Genomic DNA, 18959 nt, shown 5'->3' with positions numbered 1-18959 from the left:
GATAATAAAAAGAAAACAGGCTTTTTAGAAAACAAAAGCCTGTAATAGGCTTGGGGAGATGAAAGAAATGAGAAATCGTTTGATATCAGGTCTGCAAAGGAAGTGATGTCAGCGAGAACAGGTGAGTTGAAAGGACTACAGAATGTCCAGTGGAGAGGATGGGAGTGAATTCAAACACTGAAGGAAACTCACAGAATTGTCATGTCCTTGTTTGCAACACAGATGTTGCTTTGCAGCAATATGTTGACAATACACTCAGTGAGACCCATGCTATGAATTCAGTAATTATTTACTGAGAAGCCATGTGTACCTTCTTGGTACTTGGTAAGATTTAATTGCCTCTACTAGATATTTTGCCCGCCTGATATTTCTTCTGGAAGGTAAATATGCTTGGAATTTACGGTAATAACTTCAGTATAAGATGCCTGGCCTTCATCTAATGAGGCTGTTTATTTACCAGAGAACTCAAAGAACCTTGTATAAGATGCTTTCACATGAAAAGTAGACCTAGAGCAGATGTCAAATACCCAGTCCTTGGCCTGCTAAAGTAACCTTGTCTACTAGCTCTGCAAGACTTTTGCCCTGAAAATTTGTTATTTAGCTGATGATTCCCTGGCCCAGCTGGATCATGGCCTCAATTGGGTTAGCTTGGCCAATCTCTGCTGAGCTCTTTCAGACATGTACTGTCAGTTGGCTGGTGGCTGGATAATGCAGGACCAATGTCCTCATATGTTGGGCAGTCGTCAAGCTGTTGGTCAGGATGATGGGCTATCAGATGAGAACCTCGTTTCTACTGCATGCTCAGTCACATGGTGCACTCAGGGTTCCATGCATAGCAAGACTTTTGAAGTTAAGAGTTGGAGTTCTCTTAACATCACTCCTGTTGCATTCTCATAATCAAAATAAGAAACAATGCTAGCCCAGATTCAAGGAGTGGGAAATACAATCAGTCTCTGGATGGGAAAAGCTGCAAAGTATTTGCAGCCATTTGCAGCTGGGCATGGAAATATGTATATTTTTGATGTGAATATGATCTTCACATTGGTGGCCAATTATCAAATTGGCAACTCCCTATAAAATAAAATGTGACCACTGAGTTAATCAGAGAGTTTTCACGCATTTTCCTCACTGATATATGTACTAATTTTCCAAATAATGTGTTTGATAGCAAGATTTATGACAACATCATAGTTCACATGTTGGTGTGGTTGTTTTGGGCCACTGTGTGATAAATGCTTTACATTTGTTACAGCATTTATTTCTTGAAACAACAGTGTAAGGATATATAGCAATTTGTTAAAATACAGTTGACCCTTGAATAATACAGAGGTTAAAGGTGTCAAATCTCCTCAAACTAAAAAATCTGCCTGTAATATATAGTCAGCCTTTCATGTATGTGCGATTCCCAGGTGTCTCAGTAGTAAAGAATTCGTCTGCCAATGCAAGAGACACAGGAGATGCAGGTTTGGTCCCTAGGTCAGGAAGTTCCCCTGGATAAAGAAATGTCAACCCACTTCAGTATTCTTGCCAGGGAAGTCCCATGGACAGAGGAGCCTAGAGGGCCACAGTCCATGGCGTTGCAAAGAACCCGACACAATTGAGCACACGCACATTCTCATTCCATATATGTGGTTCCTCCGTATCTGAAGTTCCTCATCCATGGGTTCAACCAATCCATGATTGTGCGGTACGAAAAAAAGTCCAAATATAAGTGGACCCATGCAGTTCAAACCCATGTTCTTTAAGGGTCAACTATATATTTATGTATATATATAGTTGTTGTTTAGTCGACAAATTGTATCTGACTCTTTGTGATCTCATGGACTATAGCCTGCCAGGCTCCTCTGTCCATGGGATTTTCCAAGCAAGAATGCTGGAGTGGGTTGTCATTTCCTTCTTCATACAGACACACACACACACACACACACACATATGGAATGATTTATAGTGTATCATTTGCTATAACTCAGAGAACAGATTTGAAGTGAGTATTATGCTTTCTCATCTTTAATCAGAATATTTTGCTGTGAAAAATGAAAATCTCTCAGTTGTCTCCCACATTTTGCAACCTCACGGACTGTAGCCTGCCAGGTTCCTCTGTCCATGGCATTCTCCAGGCAAGAATACTGGAGTGGGTACCCGTTACCTTCTCCAGGGGATCTTTCCAACCCAGGGATCGGATCCAGGTCTCCAACATTGCAGATGGATTCTTTACTGTCTGAGCCAACAGGGAAGCCCAGGAATACTGGAGTGAGTAGCCTATCTCTTCTCCAGTGAATCTTCCCAACCTAGGAATCATACTGGGGTCTCCTGCATTGCAGGCGGATTCTTTAGTTGCTAAGTCTTCTCTGACTTTTTGTGACCCCATGGACTGTAGCCCACCAGGCTCCTCTGTCCATGGGATTTCCCAGGCAAGGATACTGGAGTAGGTTGCCATTTCCTACTCCAAGAATATTTTGCTGTTCAGGATGAAATATTGTTTCATTCTTTTAGAATAAGAATTATTTTTTAATGCAGTAAACAGTTCGTGAATATGAAATCAGAACTGGATTAGAGAGGATTAATGAAAAATTGTTAAATATGGGACTGTTTCTAACAGTGAAATTTAATTTTGTGGTTAGTTTAACTTTGTAAAAATAGAGATTGATGCTGACCTTAGAAAATGTAAGATTATTGCCTTTGAGACCTTCTCTTTTAAACCTCTCTTCTTTTGGTCAAGTTTAGCAGATCAATGGAAAGAGTATTATGGAAATACTATAACCTTCCCAAATAATATATAATTGTGATAATATATAATTATGTATGTATATATACATTTATATAAATTATGTAATTAAGCATTTACACAGAAGTGAGTAAACCAAATGCCTATTATGGCCTATTGTTTTCCTATTTATCAGAAGAAAGATAAAACTGGTTTTCACTTAGCAATTAAATATTTTAAAGTTAGCTTATATTGTGCATATATGTAAGCCAAATTATGTATTTATATATATATGCATGTATATACATACATATAGACACAGTCACTTTAGTTTGAGAAGCTATATATATACATACATGTGTGGTGATTCATATGTAGAGAGAGACAGAGAGAAAAAGAAGAAATAATAGGAAATTTAGGAATAGTTTTCCTTTTCTACACGGTTGCTTGCTATGTAAAAGCCATAATATTAGAGAAATCTTTATTTTCCCCTAATGCATTGTCCAAGGATATCTTAATTGTATTAATTAAAGATTATATTATCAACATAGCTGAAATAGAAATTATTTCCTGTTTACTTTCCACTTGCTGACAAAGATATTTCAAATGTAAAATAAAGGCATTTTCTTTGTACACTAGCTGTTATTTATTTATTTATTTTAGAGATGCAGTCCAGAGAAAAGTGCTTCATTCTTCAGTAAGATGACCTATTCCTGGTTTAGTAGGTAAGAATGTTACTAATTTATCTGTAGTGTAACACATTGAGGAAAATTCTGAGTGAAATGACACTTACATGTTATTCCTTTAATCTAAGCGTGTATATTCTGACAAAATAACTTTACAAAGGTTTTCTTCTCATGTGATTTATTCCAAAAACATTACAAATAGTAACATACAAATTAGGTCCACAGATAAGACTGTTAATACTCCTGCAATATGGCTGCCCATTTGTAGTATTTCTATCCCTGTTAACACTAGGAAGTGAAAATGAACATATACATATACATGTACATATACATATGCATATACATATGCATATACATAGGGCTTCCCTGGTGGCTCAGTGGTATAGAATCTGCCTGCAGTGCAAGAGACTTGGGTTCAATCCCTGGGTTGGGAAGATCTCCTGGAGGAGGGCGTGGTAACCCACTCCAGTACTTTTGCCTGGAGAATTCCATGGACAGAGGAGCCTGGTGGGCTACAGTCCATGGGATCACACACAGTTGGACACGTCTGAAGCAACTAAGCAGCAGCAGCAGACGTATATATACACATATATGTTTAATCATCATGTATCTGCTATTTACTTTTACCCAGTTTATATATTTTATTTCATGTAATTTTCCCCTATGAGATAGGCATTTACAGAGAGGACATTTGAGGCTCAAGGAGAGGGAAGCCAGGTAGGCTTGATATCCAGGGAGGAGATACCTAGGTAGGAGGAGCAGACGGACCTGATGTTAGAAGTCAGTTTGAGTTCACGTTTCAAGCTTTCTTTGTTCTGTTTTGCTATTTCACTTTTTACTGGAAATGCTCTCATTTATACTTATCTATGTAGTGTAGCATTAGTCACTCGTTTGTGTCTGACTCTTGTGACCCCATTGACTGTATCTCACCAGGTTCCTCTATCCATAGGATTCTCCAGGCAAGAATATCAGTGGTGGTGGTTTAGTTTCTAAGTCATGTCCAACTCTTGCGACCCCATGGACTGAGAGCCTACCAGGCTTCTCTGTCCATGGGATTCTCCAGGCAAGAATACTGGAGTGGGTTGCCATTTCCTTCTCCAGGGAATCTTCCCGATCCAGGACTCAAACCCAGGTCTCCTGCATTGCAGCCAGATTCTTTACTGACTGACCGACAAGGGAAACTCAAGAATACTGGAGTGGGTTGGTCAGATGGTAAGGAATCTGCCTACAACGCAGGAGACCTGGACTTGATTCCTGAATCAGGAAATTCTCTGGAGAAGGAAATGGCAAGAATATTGGTTTGGGTTGCCATTTCCTTCTTCAGAGGATTTCCTGACCCAGGGATCAAACCCAGGTCTCCAGCCTCGCAGGCAGATTCCTTACCATCTGAGCCACCTATTCTGCTTTTTGCTGAAAATTTTCTCATTTATACTTATTTATACTCCCATTAAAACACACACACAATCATTTTGTAAGGCATATAATGTGGTTTATCTTACAGAATATTTATAATATGTGATAAGGGCTTTAACACAAGAATTATATCATATTGAATGAGAAGAGTTCATTTTTTCTAATTTTATACATTCAACAACTTTCTTTATGTTTTCTCCTATAACAGAAAATGTATGATAATGTGAAACTAAATGGATCATTCTAACTTAATGCCTCTTGCTCTATAGTTGGTAGAAACAAAATTGCCCAATTTGATCTCCAAATATCCAGTTCAGTTCAGTTCAGTCGCTCAGTCGTGTCCCACTCTTTGTGACCCCATGAATCGCAGCACGCCAGGCCTCCCTGTCCATCACCAACTCCCGGAGTTCACTCAGATTCACATCCATCGAGTCAGTGATGCCATCCAGCCATCTCATCCTCGGTCGTCCCCTTCTCCTCCTGCCCCCAATCCCTCCCAGCATCAGGGTCTTTTCCAATGAGTCAGCTCTTCGCATGAGGTGGCCAAAGTACTGGAGTTTCAGCTTCAGCATCAGTCCTTCCAATGAACACCCAGGACTGATCTCCTTTAGGACGGACTGGTTGGATCTCCTTGCAGTCCAAGGGACTCTCCAGAGTCTTCTCCAACACCACAGTTCAAAAGCATCCATTCTTCGGCACTCAGCCTTCTTCACAGTCCAACTCTCACATCCATACATGACCACTGGAAAAACCATAGCCTTGACTAGATGGACCTTAGTTGGCAAAGTAATGTCTCTGCTTCTGAATATGCTGTCTAGGTTGGTCATAACTTTTCTTCCAAGAAGTAAGCGTCTTTTAATTTCATGGCTGCAATCACCATCTGCAGTGATTTTGGAGCCCAAAAAAATAAAGTCTGACACTATTTCCCCTGTTAGGTTAGGCAAAAAGTTCATTTGGATTTTTCTGTACGATAGTATGGAAAAATCCAAATGAACTTTTTGGCTAACCCAGCGTGTTTTTAAGAGTAGATGAATGCTTTAAAAAAAAAAGTTTTTTGCATGCTAGATGTCCTACATTATGCTAACCTTTAAAAATGCAGAGATAAATGATCTAGAACTTGTCTTCCAGGAATTCATAATAGAATTAAAAAGATTAAAAAGTACACTACCAATTACACAAAAAGGCAGTCTAAGCATGATGGAGAAACACAATTTTCAGAATTGTCATTTAACCAAGTCTGCAAAACTGGGAATGTTTCACAAGTGATTAATGCCTTAACCCAACATTTAAAAAGTATAGGACTGAGCCAAAGTGGCATTCCCAGTTGAGCAAACACCATATACAAATCATGGAGGCAGGGGAGAACTGACCCTTCCAAGCTGGTATGTCAAGAGATCAAGTTGAAAGGACAGATCAGTAAGAGTTCTGTCGGATATTCTGAAGATAGTGAGAAGGCCCTGAAGGATTTTAAATAGAGAGTGACATACGATTTGCACTTCAGAAAATCACCTGATCAATTCTGTGGATATATGTAAGAGATGAAAATGGAGAGAGACTGGTTAGGAGGCTCTTTGAATATCTTGGTAGATTTATGGTTACCACCTGAACTATAGTAAATATAAAGATGATGAACAGGAAGGAATACATTTAAGAGAAAGATTGGAAGAGGAGATTGAAGAACTGGGGAAAGCGTTGAATAACGTTGGGTTTCTGGGTCAGATAACTGAGAGTTTCAGATATTGTGAAAATTTGTGAATTCAGTTTAGCAAAGTTTCAATTTCTGGTGCCTGACTCATCCCCATTTAAAAAAAAAAAAAACTTACACGTTGGAGATGTAGATCTCAGGCTTACAGTTGTGGATTTGAGTCTCATTGACTGTAGATCTGTAGTCATGAATGTCATTGAAATCAAGCAGGAGAATCTATTCAACAAACAGTGTATTGGGAATCCTCAGTATTTAAACAGTAAGAGGAGGGAGAGTTACAAAGGACTCTAAGTATTCAGAATGTAACAGACAAACCAAAGAAACAGTGTGATTGGAAGGTAAAACTGTCAAAAAAGGAAAAAAAGTTAAGTGACCAATAGGATCAAATACTGAAAATTAAAATAAGAAATGAATACTCTCCACTGAATTTGGCAATGTAAAAATTATTGGTGATCTTTGTAAAAGTTGAAGTAGAAAACTGATAGACTTGATAAGCAAATAATTGGGCAGAAGTTGAATTATGATAAAAATTCTAAGTTATACAAATCTATGAATCACTTAAAGAGGATTGCAGAAATTTTATGACAATATGCTATATTAAATTATGCACTAGAAAAAATAAAGTTTAAATGGAAACTATGTAAATGTGGACTATTTACAGTTAATGATTTTGGTTTTTCAAATTTGTGTATGTTTAGATATGTTTTTCAAACCTGAGTTCTGTCTCATCCATGAATGGAGAATAAGAGTGATATCTACACTGGCTTTAAAATTTTCAGACTGTCGTTTTTAAGTCACAAGCTAACAGAATTTAAATGATGCAAATAATTTTAAGTAAATGTACTTTAAAAACTTTTATTATCAAACTATATGCATTTTGGCAAATGAAAACAATATGCATTTATATTCAATATTACAAACACAATTTTAGGAGGCATGAGGTACAAAGCTGAAATTAAATTTAATATCAAATAAAACAGCAGAATTTAAAATATAGCAACTCAATATCTTAAAGTCTATATTTTAGATCAAGAAACCAATAAGCTATGATTTTTGAATATTGCATTTATTTTCTGTTTAACTCTGACATGTCAGAACTAGATAGGAAATATTTTCATGGCATGCCATTGTCTGAAGCTATCATCGGCATTAAACTAATGTGATTGCTTATCTGGTGATGAAACAATTGTAGCTGAATCATAGCTATTGTTAAGAGAATGTCTCTCAAGACACTGGTTAATTGTGTTCTCAGATCTGTTCTTTGAGTTACAGAATGAAGTCAGAAATTATTTCCTAGGCCAAATTCAAGCTCCCCTAATTATATGAATAATTTGATTAAAATGTCCTCAGATGATGAAAATGATTAGGAAATTATATGCTTATGAGCCTTAATTCCTAAGGCAGTAGCTGTTTAAATCATGTTGATGATTAATAATTATGAAGATTTTATTAGCAAATATAATCTATCATCAGTGTATAATAATCATGGTCATAGAATGATCCCCTTGACATACATGGAAAAATCTAGTTAAAATTTTTATAGTTCACAATTGAATTATTTTAACTGGGGATACACTATTCAATCTGTCCTACCTTTTCCTCACATATTGGTAAAATTTGTACACTATCTGACTTTGTCTCATCCTAAGATTTTTATACCAACTAACGCCTTCCCTTTTCCCATTATACAATCACCCCTTTCCAGAAATGTTTAAACAGATGATTAGCAATAATAAGGGCTTCCCTGGTGGCTCAGACAGTAAAGAATCTGCCTGCAATATGGGAGACCCAGGTTCGATCCCTGGGTCAGAAAGTTATCCCCTGGAGAAGGGAATGGCTACCCACTCCAGTATTCTTGCCTGCAGACTCTCCTGGACAGAGGAGCCTGGTGGGCTGCAGTGCAGAGGGTCGCAAAAAAGACATGACTAAAGTGACTCAGCAATACGTGAACCGTGAACTCCTTGATGTTCAAGCTGGTTTTAGAAAACGCAGAGGAACCAGAGATCAAATTGCCAACATCCGCTGGATCATGGAAAAAGCAAGAGAGTTCCAGAAAAACATCTATTTCTGCTTTATTGACTATGCCGAAGCCTTTGACTGTGTGGATCACAATAAACTGTGGAAAATTCTGAAAGAGATGGGAATACCAGACCACCTGACCTGCCTCTTGAGAAATCTGTATGCAGGTCAGGAAGCAACAGTTAGAACTGGACATGGAACAACAGACTGGTTCCAAATAGGAAAAGGAGTACGTCAAGGCTGTATATGGTCACCCTGCTTATTTAACTTCTATGCAGAGTACATCATGAGAAACACTGGACTGGAAGAAACACAAGCTGGAATCAAGATTGCCGGGAGAAATATCAATAACCTCAGATATGCAGATGACACCACCCTTATGGCAGAAAGTGAAGAGGAGCTAAAAATCCTCTTGATGAAAGTGAAAGAGGAGAGTGAAAAAGATGGCTTAAAGCTCAACATTCAAAAAACGAAGATCATGGCATCTGGTCCCATCACTTCATGGGAAATGGATGGGGAAACAGTAGATACAGTGGCTCACTTTATTTTTGGGGGCTCCAAAATCACTGCAGATGGTGACTGCAGCCTTGAAATTAAAAGACGCTTACTCCTTGGAAGAAAAGTTATGACCAACCTAGATAGTATATTCAAAAGCAGAGACATTACTTTGCTGACTAAGGTCCGTCTAGTCAAGGCTATGGTTTTTCCTGTATGAATGTGAGAGTTGGACTGTGAAGAAGGCTGAGCGCCGAAGAATGGATGCTTTTGAACTGTGGTGTTGGAGAAGACCAGAGTCCCTTGGACTGCAAGGAGATACAACCAGTCCATTCTGAAGGAGATCAGCCCTGGGATTTCTTTGGAAGGAATGATACTAAAGCTGAAGCTCCAGTACTTTGCCCACCTCATGCGAAGAGTTGATTCATTGGAAAAGACTCTGATGCTGGGATGGATTGGGGGCAGGAGGAGAAGGGGACGACCGAGGATGAGATGGATGGATGGCATTACTGACTCAATGGATGTGAGTCTGAGTGAACTCTGGGAGATGGTGATGGACAGGGAGGCCTGGCGTGCTGCGATTCATGGGGTTGCAAAAAGTTGGACACAACTGAGCAGCTGAACTGAACTGAACTGAAAGTGACTTAACACACACAGCACAGCAATAATGAAACTGACGGTGCTGCCATATATCTGTACTTTCCAAGTATTTCAATTATTACTCATCTGCAAAATGTATATTTCATCTCACCCTGTTAGCCAACTGCCACTGGTTTTCTACCATTAATATCCGTTGGAGAAGATATTTATGCACACTTGTTAATGTTAAGACACTCAAGATTCTCTCTAATGTAATAAAAATGAATATACAGTGGAAATATTACATTTAGTGACATTGTCTGCCTTTGGGTAAGTAAGTACTGGTGTATATCACATTAAAAAACCTGTGACCAGGCCCTAGAGTTCCTGCTGTTTAACAGCCAATAGAAATGATTCCTCTGTGTGCTTTAGAGAGTTGTCCTTTGAAAAAAGTGTATTAGTCTATAAAAAACCAAGATGCTTGTATGTACCTTTATTATTGCTTAAGGACTAAAGTCCACAAGTTTGTAGGATCTGGTGCATTTCATTGTTGGGAGGGTCAACTATTGGTCCAAGAAGCTTCCCCAAAGCTGCTTTATCAATTGATTTAAAGAAGCACCACTTCCTCTTCTCCTGGATTCGTATGTGTAAAAGTTAGACACAGAAGAGAGCAAAAGAGGTGGAAGAAGCACACACCTGGTAAAAGGAAGTCACTGCTGAGCCCAACTACACTGCAGTCAATTCGGCTTTAGTGTCACTTTTAGATGCTTCTTTATTTGGAGACTCAGCATGAAAGCCAGGGGTCACTTATCCCCATGAACCAAAACTGCTGAGTTTTGCACAGTTCTACCTCAAAATGCTGAGGCAGTAAATGTTATTAAAAATGCTTTTGTGAAAATCAATGCAATTTTATTTTGAAAACGAATATTTATTTTGTGGAATGGGATAGAAGAAATTAATATGACATTAAAGTAGTTTATTGCTTAATATGTTTTTAAAAGTGCACTGCAGAAAAATGTCCAGCATATTGAGCCAACAGAAACACGATTACAAAAGGTCCTTTCTTAGTACATTTAAGCTTTTTTGTTAAATATGAATTGTAATATGATATTAGGTAGTGTGTAATAAAAGTGAAATTGAATCCAGTGGAGACTGGTTACCACGGGATTTAAATCCATTCCAGGGTCAATCAATTCAGATTGTTCAGTAACAATGACAATGAAAGCAGTTCCAATTTGGGGCAATGTAATATTTTGTTATGGTCACTTGGACTAATATACTTTATAATGAAAGAACTGAATCTATAGAGTCAGAAGGCCCAGATTTAAATGGAAGTTTAATTTCTCACTGAACAAGTCATGTCATAAGGCTGAAAACAGAGTATATCTGAAACACATGACTTAGGAGTGCTTCACATAACAGAATACTCAAATAATAATAGCTTAAACAGATAGATTTTTAAAAAAAATTTATGTTATTGGGTAATACACCAGTGCTGGCGACGGAATGAACACCAACACTGCAGAGTGGTTTGAATCTTTGTATTTTAACACTTGCTTCTTACAGCTGCTTTACTTTATATCCCTTGCACAACAACCTACAGGGCAAGTTGCCAAGCACTATGATTCAGAGACTATACAGTGCGCAGGCGCAGGACAAGATAACCCTTACCTTGACTTATTTACTGCAGCTAAGACTTTGTTTTGGGGAACTTCCTTATCAACTTAGAATCTGTTTTGTCCCTGGGTCTGTTCCTTTTGAGGAATCAGAGAAACATCCTTGTGTGCAAGAAATGTTCTTTTCGCATGGGAACAAACAGAGGATTCTTAGCTGAACATCTCGTTTGCAAGAATGTTCAGCCCTGGTTGAGAGTCTCGTTTGCAAGCACTTCTCAACCTTCCTTATACCTTGTTCCCTACATCTCCCCCTTTCTTTTCTTGCAGGTGCTGAATACGCACTTGAATACGCAAAGCTTCTTCTTTCAATTGTTTCCCTTTTTGCCAGCACCGGTAGACTATAAAAGCAATAAAACATAAAGCAACAATTAACAAAGTATTTACAAAGGATGTTGTTAACAATGTAGATACATGCCCTAAAGGATTAAGGTTATCTAATCCTTCTTGAAGACTCTTCAGTATATCAGAACCAAGAATATCAGGCAGCGTCTTACTAAAAGTTGACAATATAGTTTGTTTTAATTCCATAGTTTTAGCAGTTAAATTTTGGTGTCCCACTAAAGACCTTTTCACCTTTTCCTAACCCTCACTCATATTAAAGGGAACAGGGGTTACACATAGGTGAGATGAGTTCCAATCACATTTTAACACACTCTTTGTAGCTAACACAGTCACTTGATCTCCTAACCAGGAAACAGTGTGTTGTAAATTCAATACATCAGTAGCCAACTGAGCGTCCAAATCATGCTGTTGTTGCCACAATAAATGAGCATCTTTATGCCACTCCCTGACAAAATCAGCAGTCCGTATGCCTTGATGCAAAGCAAGACCTGCTACAGTTGCTGTTGCTGTTACTGAAGCCACTGCGAGAATTGATGCGATGACAATGCCAAGCATTCTTCGAGATCGATGGAGAAGAGTTTGTACAGCATTCACAAGATGAGTGACAGCAAAAGAGTCTGACCAAGGTCGAGTAAGATTAACAGGCAACCAAAGTTCGGTCCGTGCTTTCACAATGACCAAAGAATAATTACTGGAATGGACCATCTTGTTTTCAACATTTTCCCACCAGGAACGATTTATACATTGAGTCAAGTTATAATCAGAACATGATATAACTCCCAAAATTTCATTCCAAATCCATTGCCCATACAGTAAAGAATAAGGAAATTTTATACATGCTATAGCAGAGTAAGATTTATTAATATGCAAATGAACTTGAAATGGCCCCTTAGGATCATTAATATTTAAAGTAAAATTTCCTGTCTATATAGTAAGGTTATCTGACACTGCCCATGATTATACACTGGAATAGTAAAAGCAAATTTATTTCTATCTTTTATTTGCAAAGGAATATTAAAAAAAAACAATCCTTCAAATCTAAAACTATCAAAGACCAATCCTGTGGAATCAAAGCAGGAGAAGGGAGACCTAATTGCAAAGCTCCCATAGGTTCTATACATTTGTTAACTTCCCTTAAATCAGTCAACATTTTTCATTTACCAGATTTTTTCTTAATGACAAAAATAGGAGAATTCCAAGGAGACGTGGAAGGTTCAATATGGCCAGATTGAAGCTGTTCTTTTACTAACTGTTCTAAAGCCTCGAGCTTCACTTTTGGAAGCGGCCACTGCTCAACCCATTTAGGGATATCAGTTAACCATTTTAGTGGGAGAGCTCGAGGAATCTGAGCAGTGGCCACAAGCTTTCCGACGAGATGGTGAGCATTGTTCCTAAAGAAAATAAAAGATCCCTTCCCCAGATATTAATAGGTATATTAACAATGTAAAAATACTTTCTTTCCATTAGACAATTGGCATGACAAATGTTGAGCTCTTCTCCACACATCTGCTATTGATCCTAAGCCTGTTAAAACAAGAGGAATTTTTTCTTTTTTCCAGTCATTAGGCCACTGCTGGAGAGAAATAACTGAAACATCTGCTCCTGTATCCACTAATCCTTCAAACTGTTTACCTTCAATAATCAGTGACATTTAAGGACAAGAGTCATTAATGAGCATTTCCCAAAATATACCTTTTCCCGTACTTCCAAAACCACTGACTCTCTCTCTCTACCTCAGCCTTGTCGGCAGCTACTGGAAATAAGGATGCGTAAGGTGGTGCAGAAGATTTAACAGCCTTGGAAGTTCGCTTTTTATTTGATAAAACCTTCTGAAAGGCAGTAGTCATTGCCTCTACAGAATCTGAATCCTCCCCAGAACTCACATCTCTATCTGACTCAGTGGATGAATCTTTACTATCATCCGGAGGTTTGGGCGGAGGCCGAGATGAAGCCCCCTCCTCAAGATAACATGAGGTGGCCTCACTATCAGCAGCCATTAATTTTAAAGCCTGTGTTATAGCGTTACATAGAGTCCACAGCCTTAAAGGAATCACATTTCTTTTTTGATGCTGCCTTCTTAACTCTTTTTGCACTGCTTTTTATTCCTTCAAATTTAGCTGTACTTCTGTTTGATATTGAAACCAATAACAATGCTGCTCTATAAGACAGAATAACTCACTCAAGCGGCGAGTAGACATTTTAATTCCTATAGAAGGCAGGAGCCCCTTAACCAGCTCCATATATTGTGACTTTAAAGACGGGGAATTCCCCATAGTTTTTTCTTTTTTTCTTTTTTCTTTGTTTGGTTCTTTTTTTCTTATTTTTCTATTTCTCGAAAGTCCCCCTTTCAGCGTTTCGCTCTGGGGTGCTCTCCCTTTCGGATTTTTATTCTTTTTTCTTTTTCTCAAAAGTCCCCCTTTCAGCCTTTTGCTCTGGGGTGTTCACCCTTTCGGATTTTTATTCTTTTCTCTTTTTCTCTATTTCCCGAAAGCCCCCCTTTCAGCCTTTTGCCCCGGGGTGCTTACCCTTTTGGTTCCGTTGTACCCCACGTTGGGCGCCAGATGCTGGCAACAGAATGAACACCAACACTGCAGAGTGGTTTGAATCTTTGTATTTTAACACTTGCTTCTTACAGCTGCTTTATTTTATATCCCTTGCACAACAACCTACAGGGCAAGTTGCCAAGCACTATGATTCAGAGACTATACAGTGCGCAGGCGCAGGACAAGATAACCTTTACCTTGACTTATTTACTGCAGCTAAGACTTTGTTTTGGGGAACTTCCTTATCAACTTATAATCCGTTTTGTCCCTGGGTCTGTTCCTTTTGAGGAATCAGAGAAACATCCTTGTGTGCAAGAAATGTTCTTTTCCCACGGGAACAAACAGAGGATTCTTAGCTGAACATCTCGTTTGCAAGAATGTTCAGCCCTGGTTGAGAGTCTCGTTTGCAAGCACTTCTCAACCTTCCTTATACCTTGTTCCCTACACACCAGCCTTTATCCTGCTTCTTCTATCCAGGCTTCTTCTTTCTTTCCACCCCATCCTCAGTATTTGGCTATTCACCCATGGTGGCAAAGATAGCTTCTCCATTTCAGACCATCATGTCTTCAGTACAGGGAGGACGGAGGAAAGCTCAGGAAAAGGGAGGCACACATTTTTCTCATTTTGAAGTTTTGGGTCTCCTTTTCTTTTTACTTTTAAAATTTTTGTGAGGCTGGTGGGATCTCAGTTCCCCCACCAGGGGTTGAACCCTGGTCACAGTAGTGAAAGCCTGAAATCCTAACCACTAGGACACCACGGAACTCCCTGTTTTGTGTCATCTTTTGAAATAGAGAGTTCTCTTCAGTAGATTTTTTTTAATAGATTTTTTAGCTTTGAAGTGAAAGTATTAGTTGCGCAGTCATGTCTGACTCTTTATGACCCCATGGATTATAACCTCTATTCATGGAATTCTCTAGGCAAGAATATTGGAGTGGGTAGCCATTCCCTTTTCTAGGGGATCTTCCCAACCCAGGGATTGAACCCAGGTCTCCCACATTGCAGGCAGATTCTTCCATCTGAGCCACAGCCTTAACTGACTTATTAATGTCAAGCAAATAGTTATGAGATTACAGGGACACGTTACTTTGCTAACAAAGGTCTGTCTAATCAAGGCTACAGTTTTTCCAGTGGTCATGTATGGATGTGATAGTTGGACTGTAAAGAAAGGTGAGCACCGAAGAATTGATGATTTTGAACATCAATTGGAGAAGAACATCAATTGGTGTTGGAGAAGACTCTTGTGAGTCCCTTGCACTGTAAAGAGATGCAGCCAGTCCATCCTAAAGGAAATCAGTCCTGAATATTCATTGAAAGAACTGATGTTGAAGCTGAAACTCCAATACTTTGGCCACCTAATGCCGAGAACTGACTCATTGGAAAAGACCCTGATGCTGGGAAAGATTGAAGGTGGGAAGAGAAGGGGATAACAGAGGATGAGATGGTTCAATGGCATCACCAACTCAATGAACATGAGTTTGAGTGAACGCCAGGAGTTGGTGATGGACAGGGAGGCCTGGAGTGCTGCTGTCCAGGGGTCGAAAAGAGTTGGACATGACTGAGTGACTAAACTGAACTACAGGGACTGATTTAGACCAATAGTTCATAACTCTATGGTTGGAATATGGACTTACTCTGAGTTCAAGAGATTTTCAACTGAATAAATATCAAATTCTAGTCAGTAGAAAGATGATGAGGCAGAAGGAATGGATGTAAGATAAATATAAATCATTGTCTGCAACAATATCATCTGTGGTATAACTAGACCATGTGCTTTAGTTTTCCTGGGACAAGCCCAGTTTAGAAATATTGTTCTTGCATAATTACTCACAATGTACTCTGGAGCAAGCTCTTTGAGTGGAGAAATGTGGAAGTACTAACAGACTGACGGTATCTTAAGGCTTCAGCTCCAAAATGGCTCTGTAATATTGACTCATGTTCTATTGGTCAAAGTAAGTCATATTTGACCGAGACCCAAGTTGATGCGGCAGATAGAGGTCCTCCACTTGGACACTCTGTGAAGTCAAGTGTCAGAGGGTCTATATAGTCCCAGCAGAGGACATATTCATTTCTATTTTCACACAAGCTTAAAAATCAAATGTGGGTTTTGGAGTGAATATCTTACTGTCAATATTAGCTATTTAAGTTCCAGTAAGGGAGGTAAGCAGAGAAGGAAATGGCAACCCACTCCAGTGTTCTTGCCTGGAGAATCCCAGGGACGGGGGAGCCTGGTGGGCTGCCATCTGTGGGGCTGCACAGAGTTGGACATGACTGAAGCGACTTAGCAGCAGCAGCAAGGGAGGTAAGAGTGGGTTTTGCTGGTGGCTCAGTGGTAAAGAATCTGCCTGCCAGTGCAGGAGATGCAGTTCAGTCCCTGGGTCTGGAGAATTCCCTGGAGAAGGAAATGGCAACCCACTTCAGGATTCTGGACTGGGAAATTCCATGGACAGAGGAGCCTGGTGAGCTATAGTCCATGCGGTTGCAAATGAGCTGGACGTGACTGAAGCAACTAAACAACAGAAAAGGAAACAGAGTAGGTGGGTGTCTCCAATATGAGATGAGTAAATGAAATTAGTGTTTCACTGAGTAATTGGATATCTAAACAGCCCTTTTAAAAGCTACAAAGGATTATTATATATTATTGAACTTCAGGATAGAGTTGTATGATTTTTCAAACACACACTGTAGTGAGTCCAACCTGATCAATAAAATAAATCACGAAGTGAAACAAATGTATGCAGTTTAAACAATTGTTGGTTTTCATGAATTGTTTTCCTTGCTCTTTCATTTCTAGAATAATTATTTTAGGCTATAAGAAACCTTTGGAAAGAGAGGATCTTTTTGAACTTAATGAAAGCGATTCCTCCTATACTGTGTGTCCCATCTTTGAGAAACAGTGGAGGAAGGAAGTTTTAAGGACTCAAGAGAGGCAAAAAGTAAAGGTAACTATTAAATCCTTAGTACTTAACTGCATAACTTGTTCCAAATATGTATGAGATATTATTATTAATATAGAAAATCCCTTAAATATGGTAAATAACATGTCATTTCCCTAACAATACTAGCTGTTATTAAAGCTAATTTCTGTCATCAAATTATTCAGCATCTCTTTAAAGCTCGGGAGCAAGTGTGTTATATGTATATAATTTGGGGCTTCTCACCAGGATCCTTCCTTATCCATGGTAGCAAAGATAGTTTCCATATCTCAGAGCATCATATCTATTGGTCAAAGTGAGTCATGTAGTGGCCAAGGCCAAGACTTATGGGGGGCAAGAGTAGGTTCTTCACATGTAGCATCATGCACACACGCTAGACTTCTCAAAAAGAAAATATAATTTGAAGATAAAAACTGTATCAGTGAAACAGTTTCAAAACTCACAACAGTGATACAAAAAAATGGTTTGTTTTTCTGTTTATGCCACATGGTATGAATAACACCAAGTGGTTTGGCACCAGTCTATACCAATAACAGGGACCTTGTTTTCAAGTTTAATTGAACTTATTCCTGTCATGTTGCTTTGTTATCTTTGGAGTACATTACTAATTTTATGATTATATATATTTTATGGATTAGTTCTGTTCTCTTTTCTTATTGTTTTTGCTTTCTTTAATTATGTAGTCATCTTTTCATAAAGAGGCACACACCAGGAAGCCATCTCTACTCCGGGCATTATGGAACACTTTTAAGTTTGTCTTGATTAAGGTTGCTTTATTCAAAGTATTGGCTGATGTTTTGTCCTTCACTAGCCCACTCATAATGAAGTAAGTTGCAGTTTTGTTTTTTTTTTCCTTTCGCACAAGTACCTCATAAGAAAGCTTACTGTTTCACTTTAAAAATGTACTAAAAAAGAGTGGAGTGAGTTCATATTACAGGTTTTATTTAGGATACAGGCATTCTATTAAATTTGCTTGTGATATGAATGTGAATTACGATAATATAGTAATTATTGAAACAACCATGTATTAACACTATTCTAAAATCTTTATATTAATTATCTAATCTAATTTTTACAGCAATCCTACAATGTAGGAAGTAATATTGTACTCACTAGCACAATGTAGAAACAAAGAAATCTCTGTAATTTGCCTAAGACCACACAACTAGAAAACGCAAGAGTCACAACACAAATCTAGGAAATCTGGCTTGAGTTTATATGTTTAGGAAATGAAATGACACATACCTTTACTATTGTTCTTTGCTGCGACCTTTTTGGAATAGAACTTTATCAACCAAGGTCAGTTCAGTTCAGTTCAGTCGCTCAGTCATGTCCGACTCTTTGCGACCCTGTGAATCGCAGCACGCCAGGCCTCCCTGTCCATCACCATCTCCCGGAGTTCACTCAGACTCACGTCCATCAAGTCAGTGATACCATCCAGTCATCTCATCCTCTGTCATCCCCTTCTCTTCCTGCCCCCAATCCCTCCCAGCATCAGAGTCTTTTCCAATGAGTCAACTCTTCGCATGAGGTGGCCAAAGTACTGGAGTTTCAGCTTTAGCATCATTCCTTCCAAAGACATCCCAGGGTTGATCTCCTTCAGAATGGACTGGTTGTATCTCCTTGCAGTCCAAGGGACTCTCAAGAGTCTTCTCCAACACCACAGTTCAAAAGCATCCATTCTTCGGTGCTCAGCCTTCTTCACAGTCCAACTCTCACATCCATACATGACCACAGGAAAAACCATAGCCTTGACTAGATGGACCTTAGTCGGCAAAGTAATGTCTCTGCTTTTGAATATTTTGAATATTGCATAGGAACCTGGAATGTCAGGTCCATGAATCAAGGCAAATTGGAAGTGGTC

At 38.8% G+C, this 18959-nt stretch overlaps 2 protein-coding genes across 13 annotated transcripts in view; one reads left to right on the top strand and one right to left on the bottom strand.

Moving 5' to 3' along the window:
- Positions 1 to 14327, bottom strand: part of LIPI (lipase I) — a 154860-nt gene extending 140533 nt beyond the window's left edge. For 2 of the 4 annotated variants that reach the window (XM_069578531.1, XM_069578501.1), the window contains exon 1: positions 14145 to 14282. The gene's annotated coding sequence lies outside the window, so the exon portion shown is untranslated. Of the gene's footprint in view, positions 1 to 10508; positions 13144 to 14144 lie in introns of those variants that run through there. The other 2 variants (XR_011254689.1, XM_069578520.1) reach the window with 2 other exon arrangements.
- The window catches only part of LOC138434226 (multidrug resistance-associated protein 1-like), a 102771-nt gene that overhangs the window by 3820 nt on the left and 79992 nt on the right, over positions 1 to 18959 (top strand). For 5 of the 9 annotated variants that reach the window (XM_069578466.1, XM_069578435.1, XM_069578424.1 and 2 more), the window contains exons 2-4: positions 3368 to 3429; positions 16954 to 17101; positions 17779 to 17921. The exons of 1 other annotated variant lie outside the window; for it this stretch is intronic. In XM_069578466.1, the coding sequence (XP_069434567.1) occupies positions 3368 to 3429; positions 16954 to 17101; positions 17779 to 17921 (353 nt within the window). The remainder of the gene's footprint in view (positions 1 to 3367; positions 3430 to 16953; positions 17102 to 17778; positions 17922 to 18959) is intronic. 3 more of the 9 variants (XM_069578457.1, XM_069578446.1, XM_069578474.1) reach the window with 2 other exon arrangements.

Source organism: Ovis canadensis, chromosome 1, assembly GCF_042477335.2.
Source record: "Ovis canadensis isolate MfBH-ARS-UI-01 breed Bighorn chromosome 1, ARS-UI_OviCan_v2, whole genome shotgun sequence".
Classification (NCBI taxonomy): domain Eukaryota; kingdom Metazoa; phylum Chordata; class Mammalia; order Artiodactyla; family Bovidae; genus Ovis; species Ovis canadensis.
Note: the sequence above shows the minus strand (reverse complement) of the source record. Positions and strands in the feature narration are given on the sequence as shown.